Source organism: Abrus precatorius, unplaced genomic scaffold (genome assembly GCF_003935025.1).
Source record: "Abrus precatorius isolate BTA unplaced genomic scaffold, Abrus_2018 Scaffold7, whole genome shotgun sequence".
Lineage (NCBI taxonomy): Eukaryota > Viridiplantae > Streptophyta > Magnoliopsida > Fabales > Fabaceae > Abrus > Abrus precatorius.
The window spans coordinates 33,308,136-33,333,196 of NW_020874417.1; the positions used below are offsets into that span (position 1 = coordinate 33,308,136).

Consider the following 25,061-nt stretch of genomic DNA (forward strand, 5'->3'; position numbering starts at 1 on the left):
TGTTTTTTCCCTCTCGATAATAAGATTTATTTGAAATTTGTAATAAAGGAAACTTAGATAAAAATGCTGAAATTTGTAACTTAGACGGGGAAAAACTTCTTTTGGCTTCTACAACAAGTGACTAGTAGGCCTATGATATTCGCTTTTTAGCATTTTTACCAACCATGATTATAGCAAATGCAAATGGGTATAGGCTTGACAAACAAAGCATTATGTCAAAAGATGTGAACATTTTCTCACCTTTTGGCCTTCTTTACATTCTGGCCCCACTCCTAACTTTCTCTAATCTTGACTTTAGACCATTTCCCTACACTAAAATAGGTATTTTTTGAAAGTTATTTGTAATATCTCTTGATGGTCAAGGCTGGCTAGTTAGATTGGTATAACTTCTATAAGATCAAGCCTAGAACTAGCTAATATTTAATCTTTTAAACTTTTTGCCGATTTATAACGTTGCATTTCATACATATAACCTTTTTCCTTGAGCTTGTTTTTTCATTTCATAAAAATTTCTTAATTTATTTCATCTCCTAAATTTTGAAGCTTTTCAAATTGGACTCTTTATCCTTTTTCATCTTATATGCTTCTTTGGAGGGATGTGTTTCTCTTTTGAAGCTAAATTTGATTGTACAAATTAAACTGGAGTTGATTTAGTCAAATCAAATTTTTTACATACTAAATGCTTTTTGTTCGGGAGTTGCTGTTCTTAGTAGCCACGTTTAAAATTACAATTCTACCCAACGCTTTCAATATGTAAGTATTAGAAGGTATTTTTTTTAATTTTATTCTCAATTATTATTATTATTACTATTTTTATATTATTAGATAATAAAATTATTATTTTATTTTAAAATATATAAATATTTTTTAATTTTTAAAATATTAGATAAATTACTACCACATGTATAAAATACATGTATAATATTTTCTCTAAACCCTAAACTATTATAAATGATAAGTTTATTTGAACGAGAGCATCCATAATATTTTATACGAGATATACTTTGTAGCTTATAAAATATTTTCGTCTATCGTGTAAAATTAGAGTTAGATAAAAAATTAATTTTATGTTTAATTTATAACTAATGTTAAACTGATTTTAAAAATCTAAATTTATGTTAAATTAGTTTTTTGATTAGTTATATTTATGTAACTGATTTAGTATTCTAAATCTATTTTCTAAAACTAAATTTTTTATTTATTTATCTAAATCTACATGTACAATGGTATTATTTATATTTTTATTTATTGCTTCACAAAATTTTATTTTCACTATATTTTATGACTAATATTTTTTATTAACCTTAATTTTTATAATTAAATCTTTACAGTTTAAGTGGGGGGGTAAAGCCACTTAACAAAACTCAAAATGTAAAAATTGAAATAAAGATTTGTTTACCTTTATAACTGGATATGATTTCTCCCCGTATATAACCTAATTTTTAAAATTTTGAAATAGAAACCATCGCGAAGGCTACTAATCTTAAAAAGCCCAATTCGAAAGTGGAGCCCATGTAATGTTGGTTTCAGAAAAACCCTAGAACGTTGTTGCGCGGCAACCGAACAGAGTTGAAGATAAGAATAGAGAGAGGCATATAGGAGGTTAGGGTTTTGGAATTTCAGTTGCTATTGCTGCTGTAGTCTTTGCCGTCACCCTCAACTGGTGTTATCTGCAAGCAGTGAGCAATGGCCGTTGGTAAGAACAAGCGCATCTCCAAAGGCAAGAAGGGTGGCAAGAAGAAAGCGTCAGTGTTCCCCGATTTTTATCAACTTTTTTTTATGTTTTTGTATTCTTAATATTGAGATTCAATTTTGTGTATGAATGTCCAGAGCTGATCCCTTTGCGAAGAAGGATTGGTATGACATAAAGGCTCCTTCAGTATTCCAGGTCAAAAATGTTGGCAAGACCCTCGTCACTCGTACTCAGGGTACTAAGGTATTGTTTTCTCTCCCTTTTTTCCTTTTCAATATTCAACTGTGTACTTGGAATTTCCATTTGAATGAAAATGTGTTTGCTTTATATTGTGGGTCACTTGTATGTCCCTTAAAAATGTGAAATTTGTGTTAAATGGACTGTACTTGTTTTGAATAACAGATTGCTTCGGAAGGACTCAAACATCGAGTGTTTGAGATTTCCTTGGCTGATCTTCAAGGGGACGAGGAACATGCATTCAGGAAGGTTAGGTTGAGGGCGGAAGATGTTCAGGGAAAAAATGTTCTCACAAATTTCTGGGTATGATAGGTGTCTGAAGCTTCTTTGGATTGTAATGTTGCCCTGTATTATTATTCGTACCAATTTGATTTTGTTTTCTTTTAATTTCCAGGGAATGGATTTCACAACTGACAAGCTGAGGTCATTGGTGAGAAAATGGCAAACTCTAATTGAAGCTCATGTGGATGTGAAGACAACCGATAATTACACATTGAGGTTGTTCTGCATTGGATTTACCAAGAGAAGATCTAACCAAGTGAAGCGAACCTGTTATGCTCAATCTAGCCAGATTAGACAGGTACATACACTAATTTTTCCTAGATGCATGTGCCGTTTGCTATCATTCTCTGTATAAAGTGCTGGTAAATAACAAGAAAATAGTGGGTTTGAATTAAGGAGTATGCCATGTTCTATAATATTGCATATTAGTAAATAATATTATGTCTTTCCCTTTCAGATTCGTAGGAAGATGCGGGAGATTATGACCAACCAGGCAACTTCCTGTGATTTAAAGGAGTTGGTCCGCAAGTTCATTCCTGAGATTATTGGAAAAGAGATCGAGAAGGCAACATCAAGTATTTACCCTCTTCAGAATGTGTTTGTTCGGAAAGTCAAGATCCTTAAAGCTCCAAAGTTTGATCTTGGGAAACTGATGGAGGTAACTTTTTAAATGCTGTTTTAGCTTGAAAATGCCAAAAGCTGCTTTCATATGCATGTGTTTATAACTTGGTCGGTGCATTGGTTTAATTCCTTTGCTGTATGATCCTCTTGTAGGTTCATGGGGATTACGCAGAAGATGTTGGTACGAAGGTAGACAGACCTGTTGATGAAACAATGGCAGAGGGAACCACTGAAATTGTTGGAGCTTGATTTAGTGATAATGTAATTTAGTTTGTGATAGGTTTCCTGCTTACTTATGTTATTACTGAAAATTAAATTTAAGTACTATGTTTCTGTGTAGCCCAGTGAATCAGTTTTGTTGTGACAATCAGTACACATTTTTTGGCTCGCAATATATATATATCGATTTTTTTCAGAACTATCAGGTTTGCATGCTTATTACGATATTTACGTGTTTTTTGTAATGTATTTCCTGCCACAATGCCGACATGTTAGTTGTTTCGTGCATTTCAAGTTCCTATTCTAGGAGTTTAGTGTGTATAGTAGACCCAAAATTCAAGTTTTCTTGTGAATTGCTTGTAACGTTATGGTTTCATGATTTAGCGAGTAATTTTGATATTTTAGCATTATACTTCAAAATTTAAGAAGACATTCAAATAATTTAAGGATGTTATCGTTTTTTTCTTGTTGGGCTTATAGGTCTTACATGTTAACTATACGCTTTAACATAGATTAAATTTATTGAATTTATGCAATGAGTGGGGTTTACACGAATTCTGGAGTCCTTATAAATTTTAAATCATATTCATAATAGTGATGGTGATGAACGATTCATTTATCGTGTTTAGTCGAAAATTGCATGAGTTTTATTCTGAAAGATGAAAATTTGATTTTGATTTATTGTTTGTGTGATAATATTTCTTTGATTAAACATTTGGTATCATCGTTACAAAATACGATTTGTCGTAAGTCAGCTACAAGATTGTAGGCGAAGCGTGCAAACTAACATTGATGTTGGGACGGTTGTAGCTTCAATTCAAACATACAATCTTACACATTCCAAATGACACATCACTACAATTGCCATGGTTCAAAATAAACAAATCAAAATTGAGCACCATTTGAAAGAAAACTGAACATGACCATATCTCTACTTTTTCCTTTAACAAACACATATTTCCGGAGAATTCCCTCTCTTTGAAAACCAGCCTTCTCCAGCACCCTCTGAGAACCCACGTTTTCCACATCAACTAGAGCTTCAAGCCTCTCCAAGTGTGGGAAATAGCTAAATGCGGCTTTAACCACTTGTTTCACAACCTGTGTGGCAATCCCTTTACCCCAGTATCTGGAGCCTAAAGCATAGCCAAGTTCAGCGGATTTGTCCCTGCATCTACGCTGTCCCGAACTTGACAACAAATCAATACACCCAATTGCACGATTATGAAGGCAAATTGCTCTAAACCATAGGGATTTGCTGGCTATGTTTTGGATGAAGTTAATTCCATCCTCTTTGCTAGTGTGAGGTTCCCAAGTGCAATACTTGGCCACTTTATCATCAGTGGACCACAACATGACATCATCAAGATCAGAAAGATCTATGGGTCGAAGAGATATTTGGTTCAAATCAACATCCTCTTCTGGGGCATTTGTTGTGGAACAAATAGCATCTCCCTCCATCATGGGTACTGCTTGGTTTGGCTGCATCCAAGGCTTGATTATGTGACCAACTAGGTAGACCTTGTTGCTAGGGAAGCAGCCCTACTTATTATGTGCTGAAGAAACCACTATATGAAGGATTTGCGTGGAGACCAAGAAAACTATGTACTAGGTTATTTTAAGTTGCTAGCCGGCATGGTTGACTATGAATAAGTTGCTAGCCGGCATGGTTGACTATGAATAGACAGGTTTTCTAATTTGATTGCATGAAGAATTATTAATTTTGAAAGCACTAAAAACTGACAAATCTTTAAATCATGTGGGTCAATTTTTATTAGTATTCACAAGTTTAGGTGTAAGTTTTTATTTATTTGAGTTTTAGGAAATAATTGCATTTAAAGAGCTGTCTTAAAAAAAAGTCAATTATAAGTTATTTTTAAAAATTTAATCTGAATATTCTTATTTCAACGTTGAGAAATAATAATAATAATAATAATAATAATACAATCTTGTTAATTTTTAACTTAGTGATTAAATTTTATATATAAAAATAGTAATTTTTTATTAAAAAATATTTATAACTTTAAACATATGAAAGCATAATCAATATTTAAAAAACTTACTATGTTCAATTAACAATAGATCAAAACTGAAAACACAAACGAGAAATAGGTGGAGCCCCGTCAAAATTTGTAGAACGATGCTTATTAATTATATACTTTATATCTTTCTCTCAACATGCTTTAGTATGAGATTATTCTTAATAATGATTCTTGGAATATATTTCCTCCAGTGAATGGAAAGAGCACAACACGCGATTTTACAAATATGGTTTGCTTCGAAATAATTGAGCCAATGAAACAAAGTTCATGCAACACAGCTCTTCGAAATATTTCCAATTTTTAAACACGTGCCTCCATTTGCAAACATTGGAGCGATATGATAGAATCGGTATGAGTCCTAATTGATAATGCCCCATCTTATTTTTTTTTGTGAACGAAGTTCATGATAGAGTATTTGCTCCATGCTTTCATAGCTTAAACAGCGTCAAACATGACATCGCAACTTCTTAGCTAAAATGTCGTATTAAGCACAAGTCTTTTTGCAAGCTAAAACATAGACATCTGAAATAAGTTACTATGATCAGATAAGGCCTAAGCCTAACAGCATTTTTTGCAGCTAAAATTAAAAATTGATATGCTAGATTAGACACATCCCAAGTACTTACAACAAAATGACTCTAGATTTTCTCACTTAATCCTCATTAGTTGAAGGCCTTGAGCATCCACAAAAACCTGTTTTGTTGCGCCTTTTGCTACTTTTCTTCCCACCATGAATGAAGTCCCTCAGCAAGATCACTGTTTTTCCAGAGAATCTGTTCTTCCCTTTGCTCTTCTTTTCATCAGCCATTTTCAGCAAAACATATTGGATGTTCTGCACCTCAAACTGCAATCGTCCTATCTGTTCAGAACCTTTCCGTGCCTGCTCTGTCACTCTTTTTCTCAGGGCGTGTCGATTCTTTTCCAACTCAACTGAAGTCTCCCTGTTCAAAGACGGGGCACTCTCTTCCAGATCTTTTGTCAGTTGATCATTAGTATCTACTAATTTCACAACAGCTCCCTCAACTTCTTCTATTTGTCTTTTAACTGTTTCATATTCATCAGTGTCATCTCCCTTCTTGCTTCTCTTCTTTGTCTCCATTTTCATTTTCAAATCATGCACGGTTGTTTTAAGAATGGTTAATTTCTGAGAATCTGAAGCAAGCCTCTCCAATATCTTTCTCCTCTTGCCATCTTGAGTTCTTTCTTTTATGCTTCTTGACAACTGAAGCCTGTCAACACCCAATTCCTTTTCTACATTCAATTCTGAAGAGGTATTTTGGAATTTACCCGAGTTATCTGACTGATGGGATGCCATAACATCGTCAGTTGGAACAGAACTTTGTTTCATTGCCTCACTGACCATTGAACTATCACAGCAGTCCTGCTCAGCAGTTTCCCATAATTCAAGCATCTGATCATCAGTCCCGCTATTCTCTCTCCTGCTACTCTTAGAGGCTGGATTGTCTGAGATGTGATCAAGTGGAATATCTTTCATCAATGACCCATTTTCAAATTTTGTTCTCCAAGAGTTGAGATCACCTGTGCTCTCATCCTTGATTACATTCTGTACTTTTCTTTTGTCATTCTCTATATATGGGGAAACTTCCACATTATGCACCTTTGCCAGACCTCTTGGATTAGCTTTAGTGATTAGATTTTCTTCCTTGACAAGCCTCTCAATTTCTTCCACCATTGACTTTTCAACTGCTCTAATCCTTGCCTTCATGCTTAGCAAATCGGAAACCCCATCTGGTATTAAAATACCTTTATTTTCAGTTAAACTTTGATAGCTATTTTCTTGGAGACCAGTTTCAAGCACTTCATCCTGGACAAACATTCAGGATAAAAATGGATAAGTAGAATTACGTCAACAGCAAATGAGAAAAAATAACAGAAAACAGTACAGGGTGATAAATCAAAATAGAACACTACCTTTTGCTCTTGATTGCATACAACAGACATTGTATTTGTTCGACGAAGGACAGTGTGCTCTAAAGAAGTAAAATCCTCTTTCAAAGAACTGATGACTGGAGTATATGCAGATAACTGCCCCTTCAGTCCTCCAACTTCACTTTCCAGTAAGCTGACTCTCTGTGTCATCTGCTTAATCTCCAAGCTTTTTGCAGAACTTTCACCTTCAAGTTTCATGCAAACTCCAGTAAGTTCATTAACCTTTTTTTCCAACAATGCTTCACTAATGGATGAAATCTGAAGATCAAAATAGAACGTAGCAGCCTCAGCCTCCCAAAGTTGAAATTCATTTGTTTTATCCAGCAGCTCTGAGCTCAATGTTTTTTCTCTATCCTTCTGTTGTTCAACTTCCTGACGTAATGATCTCATCTCAGACAGTAAACTTCTATTTGCTTCATTAAGGATTTCAATTTCTTTTTTGTGATTCAGGCAACCTTCTGATAGTTCAAGAATTTGCTTCTCAAGATTTTCGTTGACCAGTCTTGATTGTTGCTGTTCCATCTTCAATTTCTCAATATTTCTGCAAAACTCTGCATTCAACATTTCTGCAGCCTTTAGCCTTTCCTCCATTTCTAACAGTTCTGCTTTCTTCTTCACAAGAAGATGCTCTGAATTTTCAATTTGATAACTTAAATGGTCATTTACATTTTTGGCTTCCTGCAGATCATTGTCCATAGTCTTAACTGACTCCTTCAGAGAAACATTCTCGGCTTCTTTCAACTCAAACTTCTTCCTTAACAGACCAAGCTCCTGTTTGAGGTCACTGTTTGTGCAGTGAAGATTGCTGAGATGTTCAGCAAGTGCTTTTTGTTCCAAGACCTTTTCAGTTAAAAAGCTTTCATAAACCAAGCTAAGGTTTTTTAGAGTCAGTGCCTCATGCAGAATTAAACCATTCTCTTGTTCAGCAGCAATCTTTGCATCTTTGAGGTCCAAAACACTCTCAAGTAGTGAGTTTTTCTCCTCAACTAGCTTACAATTTTCTTCCTGAAACACTAGACTAGTTCTTTGCAAATCTACCAACTCCTCATGAAGAGCTTCCAATTTGGACTGTAATGCATTCTCCTTTTCTTCTCCCTTGGTCACTTCAGATCTCAGTTGCCTGTTAATCTCCAGAAGTTCAAGCTTAACCTTCTGCAGCATTGCATGCTCCTCTCTTGTGATTTGAAACTCTTGCTCTAGGATCCTTGTCTTTGACTCCAGTTCTTCTCCCTCAGATTCTTGTTGCAAAAGTATAGTTAGTAGGACAGAATTCTCCACAAGTAGCTGCTGCTTCTCTTCTTGGGTTTTCACAAGAGAACCTTTCAGTCCCTCAATATTATTCAAAATATGCAATATAGGCATTTCCTCTTGCTTGATCCCTTTCTCATGCCCTCCATTTGGATCAACCTGAAGAGCCCCAAACACTTGAAGAATCCCCATTTTATACTTTCTAATTTCATCTAAAAGGAACTCTAGCTCCATCTGTTGCATAAGGTTTTCACTCTCCAACTCAGAGATAACTTTATCAGAAAATTTTGATGCCTCAATATGTTTTTGACATTCAATTAATAAACCCATGTTCTTCTGCTCCAAGTCTTCAATACATTTTTGCAAAATAAACATCTCAACTTGAGCATTTACAGCCTTATCAAGTTCTTCTTCAAATTCAATTTTCCCCAATCGTCGTTCTTCCTGTAGCCGAAAAATAAGATTCTCCAAATTTGTCATTCGGGCTTCACTTGAATGTTTATGATTAGTATGCTTTTCTTTTTGTGCCAAAAGCAAACCACGAAGTTCTTCTACTTGAATGACTCTGCTTTCTTCGTCTCTCTCCATATCAGAATATTTTTCTTCTAATTTTGTAAACCTTTTTTCCAGGTTACCTAGTTTTGCTTCAACACTCTCCAATTGAGCTACCAGGATGCTTCTTTCATTCAGAAGATTGTGCTTCTCATTATTTAGCAAATTGCAAAATTCTTCCAAGCTACTTGATTTAGCCCGTAAACCTTCAAGATCGATTTTTGAATCAGAAAGGGATTTCTCCAGCAAGGTATTCTTTTCCAATAGTTTCTGCATACTTTCAGTGATAATTTGTAACTGTAAAAGCAAAGCTGATTTTTCAGCAACAAGAATGGATTTTTCTTCCTGCAAGACACGGCAGGACTCTTGAAATTTCTTCACTGTATCCCTTAATCCATCCAGCTCATCATTCAAACTTGACAGGGAAGATTTCATAAAGGCATTTTCACTCAATAGCTTATCCATATCTCTAGATTTTTCAAGGAGAGCTTCTTTTTCATCTTTCTCCATTTTGCACACCTCTTTTAGGATTGACTTCTCCTTCTGTAAATCCTTCACAGATGCTGCAAAAGATTTAGGATTCAAACCTACAGAGCCTAGTTCTTCCAGTATGGCCTGATATCTATTATTCAAATCCTGGATTTCATCCTTTATTTGACATGATTCTTGTTGGAGGAAATTACTTTCATCAACTTTAACAGCAAACTCCCATTCAAGTTTCTCTTTGATCTCCTTCAACTTGGAGATTTCCATTTGCTGATTTTTTAATGACCAAGTGGAAGAGAAGTTAAGTTCATGCAAAGTCCTGTTTTCTTCCACAATCTGTTGCATTTCTTCCTTAAAACCATGTTTGGAAAGCTCTAAATCCTCCAACAGCTGAAGGCCGTGTTTAAGCTCCAAAGCAAGAGATCTTTGCTCCTCTTGCGATTGAGAGTACGACTTCTGCAGAGTATGGAGAGTAGATTCAATTTGAAGAAAACGAGAATGTTCCTCATGCATCAGTGTCTGCAATCTCTCTAACTCAGTATGCTTCTCTAGAAGCTTTTGATCTTTCATAGAAATCTTCTGCAATAGATCATCAGCCTCTAGCTGAAGAGATCGATTTGATTTCTCCAATATATCACAATGTTTTTCAGCAATCTTCAGTTTTTCAGCACCAATCTCAATTTCTCTATTCAACCGTTCAGACATTTCTTGGGCTTGCAAAATTTCACTCTCCAATGTAGATATTTTCTGCAAGCACAGCTTGTACTGGACAGCTACAGCTTCTTTCTCTTCACTCAGTTCAGCAAGATTTTTCCTTAGTGATTTAACTTCCAGCTCTGATTTTTCAATTTGCTCATTTAGCATCCTGGAATTCTCCTCAGCAAGGGTAATCTTGGCCTCCAGAACAGAGATTTTTTCAAGACATTGTTTATATTGAAGAAGACCAGCATCCTTCTCAGCCTCTAACGTAGCAAGTTCTTGCTTAAGATTTTTAGCTTCAGTTTCAGCTTTAGAAGCCCTCTCATCATTTCCCTTTGCATCCAGCTGGGCCAGAGATATCATACCCTCCAAGCTAGTTATCCTTTTCAGACATAGGTTGTACTGAACCAAACCAGCATCCTTCTCAGATTTAAGCTCTGCTAGGGCTTCCTTCAATATTTTGATTTCAATTTCAGCTTTGCTTGCTCGTTCATCAAGGCCTCCAGCATCTTTTTGTGCTTTATTAAGCTCTTTTTCCATTTCAGACAACTTCTCCAAACTCTTCTGATACTGAAGATAGATAGAATCCTTGTCAGACTGTATATCTGCCAGAGCTTTCCTTAAGGTTTGAACTTCACTTTCTTCTCTCCCTGCATGCTCAGACTCAGAAAGGTTCTGGGACTTCACATTCTGTTTTTCAGCTGATAACTGAGAGAACCCAAAAATCTCATTCAGCTGCTTTAGTCCCTTTTGGCTTAGACTGTTGTCAGATCCTTCTAAACTCCCTCCATTCCTTTTTAAATTATTTTGGATTGAAGAAAACCCAAATGCATCTTTCTGTAGGTCAACTGACTCCAGCAATGCACGGATTGGATGTGGCATTTCTGGGGTGTGTGGTTCAGCTTCACGGCCTGAAGAACTGCTTGGTGAATCATCACTCAGCAAGTAATGTTCTTGGTTGGGAAATGCTTCTGCCATGGTTTTATGGGCCTGGCGTAGCTCCACCGTTGCATGATCATATCTCTCAGCTAATGCACGATATGCTCGGTAGAACTCCTCAACTAACTTCATGAGTTCTGGTCGTTTCTTATAGTACATCTCTGCCCTCCTTGCAAATGAGTCTGCATCCTCTTCAATAAGCTTGATCATTGCTTTTACCTTGGCATCCATGTCTGTATAAAATAGAAACACTTAATAATGTCACTTAAAGGTTACTGGGCCATGGATTTTTATGAATTTTGTTACTGTAAATGAATGTATTTTGATGACCAAGGCTTAAGAAAATGAGCCACAAGTTAGTGAGCACAACAAAATGAAATGTATGCACCAAGCAATTTATCCAGATTCATCTAGCACAACAGTAGACATTGAAGATGTAGAGGAAAAAGACCAACCTGTAAGATTTTCCTGAAGCCATTTTGAATTTTTTGGGCTAATGTGACTGTCCCACCACCAAGAATATAAGCGCCTGGACTCAGAGTGTAACAAGGTCGCCATAACTCCAGCAAAGAACAATAGCAAAGCTGGATTTGATTTGGCCAAAGCCTGATATTGGATCCAGGCCAGACTATCAGCCTATAAATTTCCACCACCAATGTTGGTTTAATTTGAGACTCTTTAGTCTGTTTCTCCTCCTTTTTTACCTGACATCAAATAAATGCGTATAATGTAATTTAATTAATAAGAATAACTCAGATTCATGAAGTCAAACTTTACTCTTGTGGCTTAAATCTGTATGAAAGTTGACACTCTTTCAACATGGATGTTGTGTTACCTGCTCAATTGGGTACAACTCAAGTATCTTATTGCATATGGAACTTATTCCAGAAGCTCCACAATTCAAAATCAGGACAACTGTCAAAAAACAAATAAAAAAATAAATAAAAACCAGAATGAAATATACACCCCCCCCACCCAAAAAAAAGAAAAAAAAAGTGAACGGTAAAATCATATTGTAGAACTGGATTCCCAAAATCCAAGAACATATATTAAACAACTATCTCATTCTTCTACTTTTTTATTTTTTGGATAGAAATAGCAAAAACCAAGAGATCCTGAAGAAATCACACGCACCAAATGACCAAAAACTACCAAGTTAATCAGCAGAAGAAATCTCTGCCACTAGCATTTGTAGAACCATGCAAATTGGAAAATGGTCATTGATCAAATTTGTATAGAACATGATGGAACTAAAGAGAAGAGAGAGAAGTGTGTGTGTGTGTGTGTGACAAAAGGCTACAGGCACGGAAAAAGCAAGACATAGTGACATCAAAAGGAAGAAAAGGCATGGCTCGTGAGTCATGTCATGAGAAAAACACTGGATATGCTCAGCAAAAATGGAAACTTCAATTAGCTACGAGATCAAGAACTTACAAAGTGAACCAAACACTGATCAGCTCCGCCACGTCTACCAACCAGTCAAATGAGACACCAAATCATCGAACTGAGCAAATGGGCATGAAGAAACCAGCAAAAAGATCCAAACTTTATTCTATTTTGCATCAGCCACACCCCCAAAAACAATGAATCCGGCAAAGGGTACCTCATATGCAGCAGAGATAATGATAACAGAACACCTTACCCCATTTTCTCTCTCTACCTGTAAGGCTCAAAGTCACAGTTTTCTCTCTCTAGGAGATGGGTCCTTGGCATTATATTCTGGGCATGCTATGCTGGTTCTGACACTCAGTGACTCGTTAACTGTAAAAAGGACAAGCTTTTCAGAGCGTGGGGGGAAAAAAGAGAGGTTACTAGTTTTGTGCTTTTGATAATTTCTCTTGTTTTGAGAAGATTATTAGTACGTTTTAGACTTAGAATTGTTGAAATAATAAGTGCATATGCCATCCAAACTCAATGCACTCAACCCCAGTGATGATGGGATTATGCATTAAAATACTATTATTATGTCTCAGTTAATTAGATTATTTACGGATCGAAAACGTATTCTTCAGGTTTTTCGCTGTCTTTCATCGTTATTGTCAATATTTAAGTTTACTAATTAGGTACGCAAAATGACTAATATACCCTTTGGTTTTTTCCTTACCCGTGTTTCTCGCTTCTTTTCTTGCTGTGAATTCCCCTCCCTCGATTGTTGTAAATATTTTATTATATGATTCATTTTATATGTTTTGCATTATTAAGAGCAGTGATCGATTTTCTTCTTTTTTATTTTTTTCGTAAAATAAAATCTTCCTGAGCTTTTAACCAATTTTACACTGAGTTTTCGATCGCTTATTTTTTTAGTACAATTGTTCTAAAACCTTGAATTAAATATAATCTCTCGAATTTTTCAAGATTTATCTTACAGTTAAATTTAAATTTATTTATTTTTTTCAGCTAGAAAACACTTTTTCTCAGTCAATGACGTTCCTTTGAAGATGACAAAAGGATTAAAAACGCTGGAATAACAGTTATATTAATCATCAATGACAGCGTTTAAAAAGTAAAGCAAATATTAATTTTATAAGATTATAATCTGATTACTGATATATGCGTATTTAATTTGATTAATGATATTATTAAAGTCTCCCCCCTCCCCCAGCTGTGTTGGACTAGGATTCGTGGCCATCTTTTTCCTCTCGCATAAACTTTCTACAAAACCGACAATATGGGAAGCTACTGTGAGAAAAATAAAGAGCATATCACATCAAATATCAAATTTGTAATTTAATTAAAAAGGTATCTTTATATATCTATTCCTTTTCATCATGCACATATTATGTCACATTCAGAGAGAAAATGATTGAGTTAATACGAAGAGTAGTATAATATTAAACATTCAATTTCAAAGTTTAGGAGATATGCGGAGACTTGTTTTCAAAACTTAGACAGTATTAAACATAACACAAATCTAATATTTGTCTTCAAGTATACATTATACACAATATTCTGGACACAGTTTAGATAAATTTTTAATAATTACTTATAAGAAAATAAAATGAACAAATTAAATTTGTTTAAGTTAAAAAATATTATATAACAGTCTGTTAAATATATTCCTTTAGCACAACTTTCATGATTAGTTAGTTTTTTAAATATAAAGATAATTTTTTTAAAAAGTAAATTCAAAAGATAAATATTTTGACTTTTTAAAATAATCAATCACACAAATATGTCAAAGAATATATTTAAAATAATATATACTGCTAGTATTCTTCAAAATTAAAATAGATTTATGATTCTCACTTTTTTTAAAAGTCTTCTCAATTATTTTTTTTAAAGAATTTTAAGTACATAACTTGATTTATTTTTTAGATAAGATTAATGACAAAAATCAAGTACAGTATCATCCATAATGTTGGTGTTGTTCTCTAATTAGAGTTAAAATTATACTAATCTAACTTTATTATACAGTTTTTTTAGATAAAAATAATTCATGTTGTTTTTATTGTTTATTATGTGATAAAATATATTTCTGATTGTGTATCATTCATGGTGGGATCCTTCCCCATATTAGTAATATTGAACTTGATGACGCAAGATGATAGAAAAGGTGTTTGGTTAGAAAGAGGTGTCTTAAAGAATATAGTTTTGGTGGTGGGTCACTTTGAGGGGAGATGCCCAACCTTGCCCTCAAAATGCAATTGAGATTTAGCACAAGTTAAGATCATTATTACAATTAGAAAACTACATTTTACCCCATACTAAACAAAAATAAATAAAACATTGGTTAAATCAGGATGATTTTTCTTTAAGAGTTTCTAGTAAATTTCTGTCGTTTAAAAATTAAATAAGGACAGATATTGAGTGTCTTTGATGTCATAAGCTTGTAGTTTACTATTCCTAATTACTAATAAAATTTTTTAAAGAACACAATAATTTTATTCTATAAAATAAGCCAATTTTTGAGAATTTACAATTTATAAATTTAACTGAAAACTTATACTTGTATTGTTACTGAATTGAATTAGAGTTATTTAACATGACTATTGTATAATTAGTTAAAATATGTTAACTGACTGAAAAATATATAATAATTAATATAATATTAGAAATCAATTTTATTTATTTTATTCTCAGTTATTTTAATTAATTAACTAATTAATCAACATCAACAAATCATTTAGATGATAAAAATTTAAAAAAATTCTCATTTGTTTTTGAAGTAAAAATAAGAATGATAAATAATTACTAGTAGATAAGTTTTAAAAATAAGAAGTTACTTTAAGTAATTTTTTATAAGCTGTAAATTTTTTTATTTATCAAACAACTGTGTTAATTAATTTAATGATAAAGTCAATAAACTACAAACTTGCATTATTAAACACACTCAAAACAAAGTAAATTTGTAACTTTTACAAAACTACTTAAAATAATTTTTAATTTTGAAAAATTATTTATTAATAAATTAATTTTTTTATCTTTAAAGTTTAATATTTTCCACTTAATTAATAATTATGTATCATTTTTAAACATTTAACCCATTTTAACTGTATTTATCAAATAATTTTAATTCAATCGTCTTATTTTGTAATTATAAGGTATAAAATTAACTACGTTAGTGTATATTGTAATCAAATTAATTTCAATTGTGATAAAAAAAAATGAAATTTATTACAGTCAAAACTAAGTTATAAAAGAAAGGCGTAAATCATAACTTTTCATATGTCAATACTTTTCCTCCTTTCCTTACTTTTACTATCTGTTTGGCCAGTAAACAAGAAATGCTGTTCAGGTTTTCACTTAATTTGTTATTTATTTATTTATTTACAATTATTTTTAATGATAAAATTATAATTTATAAATATAACTATATATATTTTGTACTTTTAAACTTTTTGTTAGAGTTTTTTTAGTATCTCTTCGTATTGTTTATTCTGTTTTTATAGATGAATATGATAAATTATAGAAAATAGGAGAAAGTTAATTGTGAGTGAAGAAAAATAAACTCAATCATCTAATTTTACGATTACGATATTATATATCTTCTTACTTTCATTATAAACATTTGAAGCAAACAATTTTTTAAGAAAACACATTGATAGAAAGGTTATGTAATATTATAATTTTGAATAATCATTTCAAATTTTGTTCTATCAATATTAAACATAATATAATATTTAAAACTTATCACTAAAATAATATTTTATCAATTAATCTTTATTATTGTTTAATATTTTATCCATTTTATAGATATATAAAAAATAGGGAGGAAAAGAGCAGTCAAAGATTGGGCTTTGGCATGTGATGTTCTGCTAACGGTTCCCCATTTGTCGTCTACAACGGCGTTAATGCAACGTTGAGCACATGCACATATGATATAAGCGGGCCTTCAATTGGCGTTTTTATTCCAACCAAGCATCAGTGAGGGACCCACCTTTTGTGCCACTCAAGTAGGTATTGTTATAAATCACTTTTTAGATTTTTGGGTGAGTAACAAATTATGTGAAATACGCTTCACAAGTACTTGAGATTTATTAAAAAATGAGTAAAATCATTAAAGAGTGAAATTTGTATTATGCTATAAATTTAAAGAATAAGAATAAATATATTTAAAGGAGTGTAATAATAATAAACTTTTATTTAAAAATAAAAAAATTATCAAACATATAAATTAACTGATAAAAAATTACTTTAGCTAAATATATTATTTTAAGTGTAAATTTTGTTAATAGAATAGAAATAGTTAAACTTCAAAATGATAAAAAAATAGACAATATTTGTGATTTAAATAAAAAATATTAAATAAATGAATGTTATGTGTTAATTTGTTAAATTATTTTGTTTTTAACTCTAAAATAAGTTTTTTTTAAAATTTTCACATAAACATTCAAATAAAAAACTAGTCAATTTTTTCAATTGAAATATTCTAAAGTAAAATTTTATTTAAAATGTTAACGATTTCATGACTTTTTATATTATTTCATACTCTCAATTTAATACGCACTTACCCCTTATTTTAAGGACTCTCTTTCGACTCATTTTCCTTCCAAAACATGGACAAACAGTTTACATTACTTTCATTCATTCAAGTATTCAAAAATCTTCCCAAATTATAACTCTTTTTGATTGTCTATACCCAACTATGGGCTTCGCAGAAAGTTCATATCTAAGACAAAATTTATCCCAGCACTGTAACTTCCCTTCTTTCTTTCTTTTGATGTACTTGCAAACAAACCAACCATTCTTTTAAGATAGCACTTGCTGCTGAGGTTGTATATCACCGACCCACATGATGTGATCTTCCTCCACCTCTCTCTAACATTATTGGTTTGTGAAAAAAGGTGAATGAGACGTATATAAATTCGTCCACACACACATAATATAATGTATGTTGACGTTGATTCTCTAGAGGAAAAATTCATATATCTACCTCTCTTAATTCACACTTGCTGTACCAGCTACAGCTAGCACAACCCCCCACCAACCATATATATATTGTCTTTGAAACCCAGAAAGGCCTTATGGAAAAGTCACGCAATAATGGTCCCATTCCAAGCTATTTCATAAAAGATGGCGAATCATATTGTTTTTTCGTTTCTTACTAGCTGTGCAAGATGTGGCACCCCATCCCTCCCTCAAAGATTCTGAAAAGTTTGCCATAAACTGAAAAATCTAATTCGTCAATTCAGCATGGTATCGTGCTAAAAGTTCAAGGAAAGGGAAAAGATTTGAGGGGGATGTTGGGAGGAATGATGCTAACATATTGGGTCATGCATTATAAAATGCATGGCATATACAGTAAAGGGACTCAAGATTTCCATCTCTTTTCATCACGACCTCAAGTGTTAATAATTTACTATTTTCTGTTTTCTATTGGTGATACAGATCATTGGCTGTAGCTTGAAATTTTTATTTTATTTTATTGCTATTTTAGAGATTTAGATTTAGGGAAAATTGAGTTGAAATCTTATTCAATTTAGCCGTAATGGCTTTGACGTTTATAGTAATGAAAAAAATATATTAATCAAGGTATAGAAATGTATATTATTGAAAGTTTTAACTTTGAAAATGATTAAAATTTTTTGAATTAAAGTGATGTTATTAAATATATATTTATAAATATCTTATTATATTTAATGTTGATTGAAAAATAGTTATTTACAAAGGAAAAATGTTAATTTGATTCAAGACAAATACTTATAAAACCTGTCACAAAACGAGAGAAAAACATGTCTGTTTGCGGGAAAAAAAAAGTTGGTATAAAATTAATCAATAGTATGTAAAAAAATAAATTAAAAAAAGGTACCTTTTTAACTGTTATATTATTTAATTTATTTAGTTAAAATTTGGTGTCAATAGATTTTATTCCATATATATATATATATATATATATATTTATATAAAGTATTTGTGTGATTACTAAAATATAAAATAAAGAAATATTTATTTTGTGAAGTAGTTTCAAATTTTCAAAAGTATACGAAGAACTAACGTTATGTAATGACATGTTTGAATAAATAATTTAATGAAATGTTTATTTAATAGTTTTTATTGGATGAGAAATTATTTGAGCGTGAAGTTTGTTGATATAAATTAAAAAATAATTTTGATATATATAAAAACTTGTTAAAATAAATTAAAAATTATAGCTAGTTTGATAAACTCAAATAAATTCCTAAACACCTAAACACCCACATTCAAACTTTAAAAAAAAGAAAAAAAATACCGTAAGTTAAGTATGATTAATGTAACCAGTATTTCAAAAAATACTTGTTAAAAATATTAATATATTTTTATCATAATTTTTATGAATTTTATTAAATGTAATACTTAAAGTTGAATTTAAACATTTAAAAGTAGTTGATCAGAGAGGCAATTAAAAGTGATTTGCAGTTACTCAAAAGAATTCTTAGGTAATAATCAAGCGATTAAATTCAAAAAATACTTTGATTGACTTTATTTTTGAGAATTTTGATCTATCGTGAATATTTCAGATTAAATGATGCAAACTTGTCACTTTCACTTCGTTTTTTTTATGCCATCTTTCACAAATTTTGAAAACTAAACTAATTATTTTACTTACCATAAGAGTAAGTATTACCACTTACCAATAAGAATTATTCAATTCAACACCACCACCCACATTTACTTCATAGAACAAATAAATCTGCAATAAAAAAGAAAACTCCACTATGACTAACCAAGGTAATTAATCTTAAGTGATTTCTCTAAGTAATAAAAAATCAAAATTTATGCAAATTAAGAAAAGTTATATATTATTATGAAAGTAAAACAAAGTTCAACCTTATACAGTCCCAACTAAGCCCATAACTAGCTATTATTGCAACAAACTAAAAACTTGTTTAAAAGGAAAGAGAGACGGTGAAAGCTAAATGCTTGTTTGTTTTTATTTTTGAAAATATTTTTTCTTTTTTTAAAAAATCATTTAACATAAATTTTATTTTTATTTTCTTCTTAAGAACTGATTTTTAAAATATAATTTTAAAAATTAAAAAATAAATGAGAAACAAACAAGTACTTGTTAACTATCAAAAATATCTTCATTCTAACGGGGAGGGGCAAGAAAAGAAAATGGAGGGCCGCTTGGAAATGTCAACTTCCTCCCACAGCTGCAAGTAGGAGATGATTCAAAGTCACCATTTTGAGAGGAGATCCTCTTGGCATTTGAAGAAGAAATTTTGATGCAAGTGAGAGCAGACTCATCCTCTGGATCAGTTTGACTAGAATTTTCAAACTTAGGTTGAGACTGTGGAACATCTGATATCCCAAGCATTTGGCTGCCAACAAATCCTGAAGCTGTCATGGTAGCAACAGATCTTGGTTGCATACCCTCTGATGGAAAGGGAGGTCTGTCACATAAAAATGAACCACCATCAATAAGGGACATAAATTTTATCATCTCAGCTGACAAATATGCAGCATATATATCAAACCTGGAAAGCCCTGACGGTGTTGTAGTAAAAACACTATCTGGATGGTCATCAATATTCCTAATTCCAGTTTTCTGTGAAGCTTTTTTCACTAAACCCTTTTCACATGCTTCTGTTTCTTCATCAGGCTCAGCTTTTCCAGGAGAAGAAACTGAACATGAAAAAGAAATTGTCGTAAAAAGTATTACCTCTAACAGCAAACAATTTTCAGAAGAGAAATATAGAGAGATCAGGAATTTAAAGAGCAAAGTTGATGGTTTTGATTGGCCATGACCAAACCCAATCAATGCAACATAAAAGAGAGACTTACCTCTTCTACCATATAAGTTCTTGCACCCTTCACATCTACACTTTGAGGAGCAACCAACATTTCCCTTCGAAAGAAAACAACCACTTTTGTAATTCAAGTTAAAACTGACAATTGAGGCATACAAGATATGACAGCGGAGAAACCTGAAAACATTCACAATATTTCTGTTGGCATCTTGATTTCTTGCAATTACATCCTTTTTTGTGTCGTGCTGAAACTGTAGTTTTGTGAGGGTCACCCTAGAAGAAAAAAAATAATTTAGAATAAAATGTGGTTTAAATTTGAACGTGAAAAATTAGATTAAGTTTTATGTTCTGACCCCGATTTCAGGTACCGAGTCTGAATTTCTTGAAATTTTAGGAGAAAATGCAGGTGCGTCTCGAGACTTAATCTGCTCGCGAGTTTGAGCAACAATATCAGCGTTAATAGGCTTGTTAATGCAGTCTTTACATGAACAAGATTCTGTGCAGAAGACACCATGAGAAAAGCACGCACAGTAACTGGAAAAAAAAAACTAAAAGTTAAAAAAGAAGAGACTAATTTGAAAGATATTGAAGCCCGATTTCTACACAAGCTTTCATGCCACAAAAATTTGTGAGAACATATTGACGCACAAAGCTAAAAGAAATTGGAAAGATTCATGTATCCCATAAGCAAGACCAACAAAACAAAGGTAGCTTGACCAATTTACTTGGTGCAAATAATTTGAAAATTTAGAGAATACAAAACCTGGCTGCAATAGTATTCAAAGTTTTTTTAGTGGAGGGGACTAGTTGAAGGATAGTTGCCAAATAACATTATATGAGAATATCCTGAGATCAAACTTGATTTAAAATTTAAACCTATCACATTGGAGTTCGCAAAGGAAAATCATACTAGTACCAGCATAAACAGAAGGTTACAGCAAAACTATCCTTCCATGATGAACATTTTTTAAAAGTACATTTTCCATTCAAAAGAAGATATTTCTAAATCATATTGACTAAGATGTCATCTGTAATTATTTTCTCTCCTTTCACAAAACCAGATCAAACAAATTGTTCTTTGAAATTGTTTTGCCAAGCAAATCTTTTCTTAATTTTTAAAAACTATTCACTAAAATTGTTTTACAAAACAGATTTTTAATAAAAAAAACGAAAAACTAAAACCCAATCAAACAAGCCCTATATAAATGATGGTCATCACAACATGGGATAGAATGCCAACTCAGAAAATGAGAGAGAATTTCTTTAAACTTACAGCTTCAAACACTTCGATTTCTTGCAAGAACACCCCTTGCAAGACTTCATTTCCCCAGCTGGTTCCAACTTGCGCCTGCATTCAGCTTTGGTATCAGGACAATGAAGGAAGGAAAAGCTAAAATATATTGGGATGAAGATTATCAGGCAGAATGGATAACAACTGTACTCACCTTTTCTTTTTTTGGTTATTCTGCTGGAAATCTTCATCAGCCATGTGAACTACTGATGGGATAAAATCTTCAGCAGGCTGAATGACATTCTTTGATGACTCCAAATCTCTTTCCACTGAAGCAGGTACCGTTGATAGTTTCTGTTCTTGGCTTGCAGAGAGCAGCAAAACGAATTGGCTTGCACATGTGAATTGGTTTTCACCCGTTTTCTCACTTGAATTGCTAGTCATCAAAGCATCATTGGCAAGATTGTCCTGTTCCTGAGATGTATCTGAGGCTGCTATTGATTTAGAAGAACAGCCTTCAGTTTCATGTTCTGAACCAGAAGCAATTGGATTAATAATGTGCTTTCCATGACCACGATTGGTGGAAGGTTTTTGTAACAAATTCGTTATATTGCTAAAATGTATCGAAGAACCAAACATTAACAGATTAGAGGTTCCAGTCACAAAACTTTCGCAATCACAATCTGGGCCTTTCTTTTTTGCCTCACTGTGGCATATGCTTGGAATATGGATTTCCTCCTTAACCGAATCTTTTTCAGAGCCTTCTGAAACATAAGCAAAATCTGGTGCTGGCTTGCGAGGTAATTCCAACACAGAGTTAGCCTCATCACTACAAAGTAGAGGATCATACCCAGTGGTCCCAGAATTATATTTTAAGGCTTGTGGAAGCTTGAGTAAGAATTCTGGGTTTCCATTAGATGGCTCAATTAAGCCATCTCCAACGGAAATCTGTTGATCAGTATTTTCCTGCATCTCAACTGTGTCATAACATGCATGAGTTGAAACTGCAACAACCTCATCACGTAAAGAGATAATATTTACATCTTCAGACGAAACATTAAGTGTGGATGTGTCCAAAAGGTCATGCCTACAAAAATTGATAGTTATAAAAAACATGCCACTAAAACATCTATAATTTTATATAGACAAATATCACCCACAATCATCAAGAATACTAAACAGGAAAAGAAGGTTTTACGGTTACCTCCTAAGGAATCCGGATTCCGTGGGACAGTTGGCATGGGGTGAGGTGAAAACCGGTGGAGGGGACGGAAAGCTGAGTGAGTTGAATGGCTGAGTAAAATAAACAGACTTAATGGGCTTTACAGGAGATAGAGTATTCATATAGTTAAATACTGGAGAATCCTGCATGTCACCAAGAATACAAAATATGATCAAAATGGGTGAAGTAAAACAAAATTTTATGCATACACGTCATGAAAGTTCATTTAATTTTCCATCAAGCTAAAAAAAAAAAAACGCAATTCAGAAAATGATATACAAAATAATTGGTTAACAAACCTGATGACACAAGGTATCAGAAAATTCCGAATTTGATTGCAAGTATATAAAATTTTTGACGGAAACAAGGTATGAAAAAAAACATCAATTGTGACCAGAAAAAGTAAAAGAACGGGTTCTTCCATCACTTGAACTTGACTTTAAAAAAGAAAAAGAACAGTGATGATAGCACATGCAAAGAAAGATAGAAAAGAAGTAAGGAGTGAAACAGAGAAAGAAGGAAAACCTCAGGTTGGGAAGTATCAGCATTGATCTTGTTCCTTTCTGGCGTTTCCATTTGCGGAGAGCGAGAGAGAAATCGTCAACTATACCTCGATCTCTCTATGAAAATAAGGAGTTTTGTGTTTTGTGTTTCTGCAGGGCCTTTTTATTCAGTGTGTGCAGAGGCGGGAGAAGCTGATTTCTGTTTATCCGCACCCCTACTTTTTTGTAGTTTGCTAATTCTATTTTCTTGATAATTAATATTATCAAAGCTCCGAGATAAAGCGTATCTCGTCGTTTTATTTTATCTAAGCTTATCTCGTCGTTTTATTTTATCTAAGTTAATCAATTTTGGGTAACAAGCTTACCACAAAAGATTAAAATATTTTTTAATTTAATTTAAAATATTTCAACAGTTATTTTTGAATTTTCGATTCGTTTATCTATAGTTGTTTTGAAATAAAATTATTTTTCCTACATAAATTATTGCTCATAAGTTATATTTATTTGATTAAAACTATTTAAAAAATTAATTTATTTTCAGCCTTTTCTAGAAATTATTTTGAATATATTTTAAAAGATAATATTTAACTACTTCATTTGCGAAAAATCAATTGCTCGTGTCTATGTTCATTTATTATTATTAATATTGTTATGTAAGTTTAAAAGTAAAATTATGAAAAATAATTAAATATGCAAATTTATAAATATACAGTTGTATAAGAGTAACGAGTTAATTTTATATATAGAAATATACATATCACACAGACAAATTAAGTTTAGATTGGATCAAATTGTTTTCTTAAAGTGGATTAATAAAGCGAAGCATTCCCCTTCCAAACTCTTAAATGTTTTGTTCGATCATCGTAAATATTAATCAAGACCATAAAACGTACATATAGTACAACTGTACACTCGGCTATGCCTGGTTTATTAAATAATAAATATATGGTGAATCTTACATATAACTTAAACGCTGCCATAGTTAAAGTTTACATTGGAAGTTAATTATTTTCTAAAAAAAATTCATTTTTTATGTTTCTCGCTAAACACTGATTAACGAGGGGGAATTACTCGTTATAGATTGATATATGTTGAGTACGAAGAAGAAATGATAAAGTTTCAAGGTTAGCAATGCATGGATGATTTGTTTATTGATAATAAGGCTTAAGAACTCTTTTCTAAAGATGTCTGTTTTGAAACGTGCTAGAAATAGCTGAATAGATGCACGTGGCTTTTCCTTCTCAAACAAAGGTCTTTAGGTATGTTTGATTAGTATTTTCAAAACAGAAAACTACCCTTTGTTTTTAAAATTCTGTTATGAGATCATGCCATTCGATGCTCCTGAAAACTAACAAGTGGCCAAAAGGAAAAGCCAGTTTAACATAGGAAATGTCGGAACTAAAACGTAACAGTTCTCTGTGGAAGGTGGCATTTGTGAACCCATGTGTTATTCGAGTTCTTCCCTTTTCTTCGTGCCACATTGCTAATTAATGAACTTTCCAAGATACTCTGTCTCCTTCTGTATTCAATTTTCTAATTCCTTAAGGTACCAATGGATTAGAGAAGCATCTTTCTCATCTGCTTAGAGTTAATGTATGTTCGAACTTGGACAAATTGAATTACAAAAGTTGCCACTTTAATTACTAGGAAAATCCAACATTTTTACAATCACATCAGCAATATAATGTTTTTTCTACATATAATCATCTTTTAAAATCATATTATTACATTAAATATATTTCAAAAAAATAACATTATGTATTGGTATTGTATAGTTAATATATTTATAATTTAACGAAGCTCGTTACATATGATTTTTGTACCTGTTAATTTTTATTTATTGTGTCTAACATAAATTTTACTCAACAATGAATAGTATAGACAAAGGAGTGTGAGAGTGTATGTCATTGATATTTTTCATTGAGAGGTTTTTGCTTTAACGCGCGACTCTAACTATATATATATATATA

General features: G+C 32.3%; 4 protein-coding genes across 5 annotated transcripts; 1 reads left to right on the forward strand and 3 right to left on the reverse strand.

Moving 5' to 3' along the window:
- The first annotated feature begins 1,505 nt into the window (after positions 1–1,505).
- On the forward strand, positions 1,506–3,252 carry LOC113873676 (40S ribosomal protein S3a-like). 2 transcript variants are annotated; one of them, XM_027511919.1, is made up of 6 exons: positions 1,506–1,745; positions 1,831–1,936; positions 2,096–2,233; positions 2,325–2,510; positions 2,670–2,870; positions 2,987–3,252. In XM_027511919.1, exons 1-6 carry the CDS (start codon positions 1,687–1,689, stop codon positions 3,080–3,082), a joined length of 786 nt encoding a protein of 261 aa, XP_027367720.1. In that variant the 5' UTR covers positions 1,506–1,686; the 3' UTR covers positions 3,083–3,252. The 2 variants fall into 2 exon arrangements, with proteins under 2 accessions (XP_027367720.1, XP_027367721.1); XM_027511920.1 differs by having other exon boundaries at positions 1,517–1,745; positions 2,096–2,179; positions 2,987–3,249.
- LOC113873677 (uncharacterized N-acetyltransferase p20-like) lies at positions 2,330–5,858 on the reverse strand. Its single transcript, XM_027511921.1, has one exon. It carries the CDS (start codon positions 4,535–4,537, stop codon positions 3,938–3,940), a length of 600 nt encoding a protein of 199 aa, XP_027367722.1. The 5' UTR covers positions 4,538–5,858; the 3' UTR covers positions 2,330–3,937.
- Positions 5,526–12,674, reverse strand: LOC113873673 (protein NETWORKED 1A-like). The gene is made up of 5 exons (XM_027511916.1): positions 12,400–12,674; positions 11,801–11,880; positions 11,421–11,669; positions 7,024–11,198; positions 5,526–6,916 (listed from the first exon to the last, which is right to left on the reverse strand). Exons 3-5 carry the CDS (start codon positions 11,521–11,523, stop codon positions 5,744–5,746), a joined length of 5,451 nt encoding a protein of 1,816 aa, XP_027367717.1. The 5' UTR covers positions 11,524–11,669; positions 11,801–11,880; positions 12,400–12,674; the 3' UTR covers positions 5,526–5,743.
- A 6,800-nt stretch (positions 12,675–19,474) lies between these two features.
- LOC113871832 (protein tesmin/TSO1-like CXC 2) lies at positions 19,475–23,164 on the reverse strand. Its single transcript, XM_027508929.1, has 9 exons — positions 23,114–23,164; positions 22,571–22,731; positions 21,581–22,453; positions 21,409–21,483; positions 20,489–20,669; positions 20,313–20,408; positions 20,170–20,233; positions 19,863–20,010; positions 19,475–19,778 (listed from the first exon to the last, which is right to left on the reverse strand). Exons 1-9 carry the CDS (start codon positions 23,162–23,164, stop codon positions 19,475–19,477), a joined length of 1,953 nt encoding a protein of 650 aa, XP_027364730.1.
- Positions 23,165–25,061: the final 1,897 nt, after the last annotated feature.